This window comes from Salvia splendens, chromosome 1 (genome assembly GCF_004379255.2).
Source record: "Salvia splendens isolate huo1 chromosome 1, SspV2, whole genome shotgun sequence".
NCBI lineage: Eukaryota > Viridiplantae > Streptophyta > Magnoliopsida > Lamiales > Lamiaceae > Salvia > Salvia splendens.
The window spans coordinates 41,795,482-41,801,711 of NC_056032.1; the positions used below are offsets into that span (position 1 = coordinate 41,795,482).

The following is a 6,230-nucleotide window of genomic DNA, read 5'->3' on the forward strand; positions in this document are numbered from 1 at the left end:
TTTTGGTAATTGATGGTTTATTTTTAATTTAGTGGTTTAGTAATTGAGTAGTAAAAAAGAAATGTGTATATGGTTTCGAATATTAAACTGTTTAGACAATATGATAAAGACGGAATGCAAACAAAGGTAATAGTATTCGATTGATATCTATAACAAGACAAATATGAAGTCAAAATAAAAGTAAAATAATTGAATACCAGCAAGATCATATATCCAAATGAAGCTCCAGTTTAAAAGGTAAATGAGAACCAAGAGCAGTGCAAGCAAAGTATATAAGCTGCATAACTGCGGCCAAACCCACACACATCACATAGCCTAGGGCAACGCAACTTAACCTTTTCATTTATTTACAACACAACCCACTTCGTTATACTGCAGCTGGGCTCAGCTCAAACCCATGTCGCTCCTATGGATAGGAACGGTGTCTAAACTACAAGCATAGAGCGCTAGCTGGATCACTCTTTGCTGCTCTTTTCAGCACTCTCTTCCAGATGACCTGACTTGTTGGACCCGGTGCTGCCTGCTATAGAGTTATCTGTAGTTTCATTCGTGCTGCCGGCTATGGAATTATCTGTAGTTTCATTCGTGTTTCCTGCTATGGAGTTATCTGCAGTTTCATTCGTGTCGTGAGGTCCCAATGTGGATTTAGTAGTATTGGAGTCGCCAGAAAGATCTTCTGCACTCTGGTCCTTTGCCTCTCCAGATTCCAGGGCTGCTACGAGCTCTCTATGTCTGGAAACAACATTTTGAAGCTCCTCGTGGAGGTTGAGAGCATCGAAAAGCATCACTTCATCATCAGATGTGCTCTCTATGATTCTCTGAACAATGGGAAGAGACTGCTTGCAATTCTCCAACATACTAATTGTTAGATCATCCTGCGTGGAACATCATACTGATCATCAGAGACATGTTACCACAATGTTAAGCTGTAAATTAGTAAAATTTAAGAAGAGATATGTGATGGCTTGATAGGCTATCTAACTAGCACTCAATCACATAGGCAAACCTAAAGCAGAAATATCAAGTTATAGAACATAAATAACATTCCTCTAAAAAAAGAATAAAAATAACCTTGATGGGTTTCGGTTCAGTGTCAGAGTTCAAAATGCTGGAGAGAATATCAAGACTGTTCCGAGCCACAAGAAGATGCTCCTTTTTCTCTTCATTGGACTGGAAACCATAAGTAATGAAGCTGGGAACTTCTTCATTTGCTGCACCTGAGTTGGGAATGGATTGTCTCTCAGAAGGTGCTAGTTGCTGTTCACCAAGATAAGACTCCAAGTTGCGTTGGTCCGAGGGAAAACTTTCTTCCTGTGCCGGGGGAGGAAATTCTCTGGATTTCAAGTTCTGAAAAAATGAAGTAAATTAGATCTTGAAAAATTTGAACATTTCATACAAACTAAACATGAATCTGCCTAAGAAATAGACACGAAAAAAGCACCTCAAGTCAAGGCCACCTGCTCTTCTAAATTTCAAACATAATTACCGAAGTAGAAACATATTTGAACAAAAATTTAAAGACAGATAGAAGATCATATAAATATATGCATACAGAACCCATGGCACAGAAGGATGTGGAATCTTTGAAGAGAAGATGAACAAAAGAACTACCAAGTTATCCTTGACCGATGCTTTATTCTAAAAGTCCACAACCTAGGCATACACCTAGTTCCTCCAGTTTCTTAACACTACCAAACAACAACCCTAAGGCAGCCTCATTTTAATTCAAGCACCATATGATGTTCTGCCTTTCTCACGTGACTGAAATGTAGCTTCGCTGCTCAAGGAACTTCTTGCCTTCTAAGAGAAGCACACCCACTTCTTCAGCTTTTCGGTCTGTTACAGGAATTATTTTCTTTCCAGAATGATAGTAAGAATACAGAGATGCCTATGCCTGTTATATCAAAGAACTAGATTTGTGGTTGTCACTACATGACCGATTAATATAGTTTTCTGAATAAAAAAAACAAACTTTCGCCGCACCAAAGATGAAGTTCAGTTTATTCTCTGGTTCCAAATGCAACTTCAATCTAGGAGCTCTTGCAGAGCTTGAAGCTAACAGCTTATTAGCTTATAACCGCAATGAGCCAAGCTGAATTAGCATAATGTCTAAATCCAAACAAGAAAAAACTTCAATCTCACTTGAGCTTGAGCCAGGCATAAAACTCAAACCAACATTCAACATGGATACGATTTCCAATAGAAACAAGCAATGTGCACCTTAGCTTCTCAAACAGTTAACACAACACAAGCACATGAAGAAATATTTTCCAAAGTAATGCAGCTCCAAGAAGGCAATAATCATCCACGCATCTTAAACAATAATGATCGAATGTAAGGAACTAAGCAACAAATCAATCATCCGGCTGAAATGAATAACTAAATATAGTAATTTGGGTAACCTAACCTCTGATTTTCATCTTTCCCCAATAAATTGAAAAACAAACCCAGACTAGAAATAGAAAGAGAGATAGTTAAGCTGACCATATACGTCTGACGGAAAACGGGCAAGTAATCGAGATCGTTGGACTCGCCCCAGCCTCTAATCAGCTGCAGCGCCATCACCCTAACGCCGTGGTCCGTCCTTGGATCCTCAATTAGCTTGACCATATCATCGAGCACCTTCTCCGACGCCAACTCGGAGAAGACCTTCTCGCAATTGGAGGCGCAGGTCTCGAGCAGGTCGAGGCTGAGCAGCTGCGTGGGAGGGCTGCGGGCGGCGGCGAGCTTCTTCTTAATGGCCCTGACGATCTCGGTGCCGTCGTACTCGGTGCGGCTGATCATGGCGCAAATGCGGAGGTTGAGGCCCCAATTAGGCTCCGGAAGAGTCTCGGCGGTGGCCTCGTCGACGGCCTTGGACTCCGGCGTGGGGGTTTGGAGGATTTCCTTCATCTTGGAACTGATGGTGCGGCCCATCTGCGCACTGCTGGTCTTTATGCGCTCGCCGAGGGAGGAAGAGGCCAGCTTCAGTTTGGATAAATCGAGTTTCTCCATGGATCACGGCGGAGGAGTAAATCGGCGGCGTTTAATTGAATTGATTGATGTGGTGAGATACGCGTCGTTGGCGATAAAGTCTTTACTGATATTTTTATATGATTAAAATTCAATTAGTTGCACCACTCCACGATACCATAATCCTATTTAAATAATTAGAAATGTACGACAAAAAGTAGAGCTTTTTTTGTTTTTTTTTCTTTGTATTTAATTGAAATGATCCTAATTGAAATAATTAGCATGAGTTTCAAATTTGATAGCCACCATATATAATTGAAATGGGAATGATGTTTTTTTGTTAATGCTACTGGATCTGATTTCTAAAGTGGAAATCACATACTCCTACTATAGTTTTTCATTTTGATATTAGATTTAAATTTCACCCATGATCAAATTGTCTTAATCCATAATCATTAATCTATATTACTCCCTCCTCCATCTCATATTAATTATCCACTTTCATTTTTTAACATAAATGATAATAGGCCGTATATTATACTAACTCATTTCACTAACATTTTATTATAAAACTAAAACTAATATAAAAGTGAGACTCATATTCCATTAACTTTTTCAACCCACATTTCTTTATATTTTTTAAAATCCGTGTCGGAATTAAGGGCATCATTAACCCCGTCCCCATTTCCGGCCCCAAGTCCCCTCCACGTCATCATTCCTCTACAGTTGCGGCCCAGGCCCCAACTGCTGTAACCCTGCAGGTTGCTGCCCGGGCCGCAACTAATAAATGACACTATTCACAACTCCAACCTATTTAACTCGTAAAATAAAAAACGCTGGAAATTTATAACACGGAAAATTTAATTTCATCGAATACTGCAAAATTACAACATAGAAATTTTAAAACTAAAAATAAAATACATAAAAACATAACGTCAATTCTGGAAAATATTGGTGCGAGTCCAAATTTCTTCGATTAGATCGGCTTGGAGGCGAGTGTGTTGTTCCTCTTGGCGCATCGCAGCTGAACGGGCCATGACATTGCGGATGTTGTGAGGAAGGCCCTGCATGGGCGGCTCGGTGACAACGTAGTTGCTCCCGGTGCTGGCGAGCGGATCGTCGCTCCACAAAGTGACGTTATCTTGCTCGTCCTCAACGATCATGTTATGCATTATGATACATGCATACATTGTGTCGGCGATGTTTGACCGCTGCCAACCACGGGCCACTCCCTTCACGATAGCCCACCGCGCTTGGAGGACTCCGAATGCACGCTCGACATCTTTCCGAGCCGCCTCTTGCCTTTGGGCAAACATTGCCCTCCGATCGGTTGTCGGAGCTGTGATAGTCTTCACGAACACGGGCCATCGAGGGTAGATCCCGTCATCCAGATAGTACCCCATATTATACCGACGGTGGTTGGCCGTGAACTCTACGTTCGGTGCTCGCCCAGCACACAAGTCGTTGAACAATGGAGACTCGTTCAACACATTGAGGTCGTTGTTGGACCCCGCGACACCAAAGTAGGCATGTCAGATCCACAATCTGCAATCGGCAACGGCCTCCAACACAATCATGGGATGTGTGCCCTTGTGCCCGCTAGTGTATTGTCCTCTCCAAGCCGTTGGACAATTCTTCCACTGCCAGTGCATACAGTCGATGCTTCCAAGCATCCCCGGGAAGCCGTGGGCCCGCTCGTGCATGTCGACCAACTTCCTAACGTCGTCGGTCGTTGGCTTTCGCAAGTACGTATCCTTGAATGCTTCGATGACTGCCCGACAGAATCTAGCGAGGGACTCCCGGCCAGTAGGCTCGCTTACATGGAGATACTCATCAAACATATCTGATGTAGTTCCGTAAGCGAGTTGACGAATGGCAGACGTGCATTTCTGCAACGTCGATATACTTTCCCGGCCCACAGCATCGGTAGTTTGGCAGAAATACGGGTCACGAGCTACAACTGCGTTGACAATGCGTAGGAACAACGGCCTCCGCATTCGGAACCGGCGACGGAACATCTGATCACTCCATCGCGGATCTCTAGAGAAATAATCCGTGAAAAGCCACAAGGCAGCTTGTTCACGGTCTCGGTGAATATACATCCGGGTACGTGGTACCCGGGTTTGTTGTTCGTTCCAAGCTTGAATAACAGCTTGGTAGCGTTCAACTTCGTTGTTGATTTCTTCTTGGATTGCCGGTAGCGCCTCTGCTAACGAGCGGGACATTTGATCTTCGAATATTCTTTGACGTGGAGGAATTTTTTCAAATTCTAGGAAGAGATTTGAAGTTGAATATGAAGTTGAATGTATATGAAAATGGAGTAGTATTTATAGAAAAAATTTTCGAATTTAAAAAAAAAAAATTGGTTGCGGCCCGGCCCGAGGAGCGTGTAACGCTGGGCCGGGACTCTACAGTTGCGGCCCGTCACCGTGCAACACCGTCCCAGGCCGGGACGCGGGACACGCGACAGGCCGGGAACGCGGCCCCGGGACGGGCCTGGGCCGTGACTCTCCTCCGTGCAACGCTCGGGACGGGCCGGGACTCGCGAGATGTGGCCCGGCCCCTTGCGTTACAGATGCTCTAAAGTGGACAATTAATAGGGGTGGAGGGATTAGTATTCATCACGAGCCATGGATTACTCATTACGTGATTCAAAAATGATGACACTATATGATAAATTTGCCATAAAATGTGAAAATAAAAATATGATAGAGTAAGTGATACAATTTGAAAGTTGAAAAGAAACTCCATCCGTCCCAAAAGAATATGCACTCTTTCATTTTTAGTCCGTCCCACAAGAATATACATTTTCTAATTTTAAAAACTATTTTCTCTCTATTGAAGTGAGACTCATTCTCCATTAACAATACTTTAATTAGTTTTTCTCTCCACTTCTCTCCTACTTTACCAGTTTTGCATTAAAATTCGTATTGTATCCAAAATGCATATTCTTTGGGGACGGATAGAGTATATTAGATTAGATCAGATTCAATTGAGATGCAAATGTGTACTACAATGATTTTGATGTTGTTAATTTAAAATTAGAAAATTATAGTACTTCATCCATTCAGCAAAATTTGTCACATGTTGATCCGACATAAATTTTTTAAAGGTAATGGAAAGTGTGTTGAAAAAAATAGTGAAAATGTGAGTCTTACCTTTATACTCCATTAATTTAAATTAAAATGTGAGTGATAATGAGTTAATGTAATGTGTAGTCCGCTGCCGAAAATAGTAAAAATGAAATATACTATGTGTTCGTTCGGTACGAATTGGAA

The 6,230-nt window shown here is 42.1% G+C and overlaps 1 protein-coding gene across 1 annotated transcript; it reads right to left on the reverse strand.

Moving 5' to 3' along the window:
* Positions 1-164: 164 nt before the first annotated feature.
* Positions 165-3,096, reverse strand: LOC121800666 (TOM1-like protein 2). The gene is made up of 3 exons (XM_042200190.1): positions 2,485-3,096; positions 1,072-1,347; positions 165-875 (listed from the first exon to the last, which is right to left on the reverse strand). Exons 1-3 carry the CDS (start codon positions 2,992-2,994, stop codon positions 456-458), a joined length of 1,206 nt encoding a protein of 401 aa, XP_042056124.1. The 5' UTR covers positions 2,995-3,096; the 3' UTR covers positions 165-455.
* Positions 3,097-6,230: the final 3,134 nt, after the last annotated feature.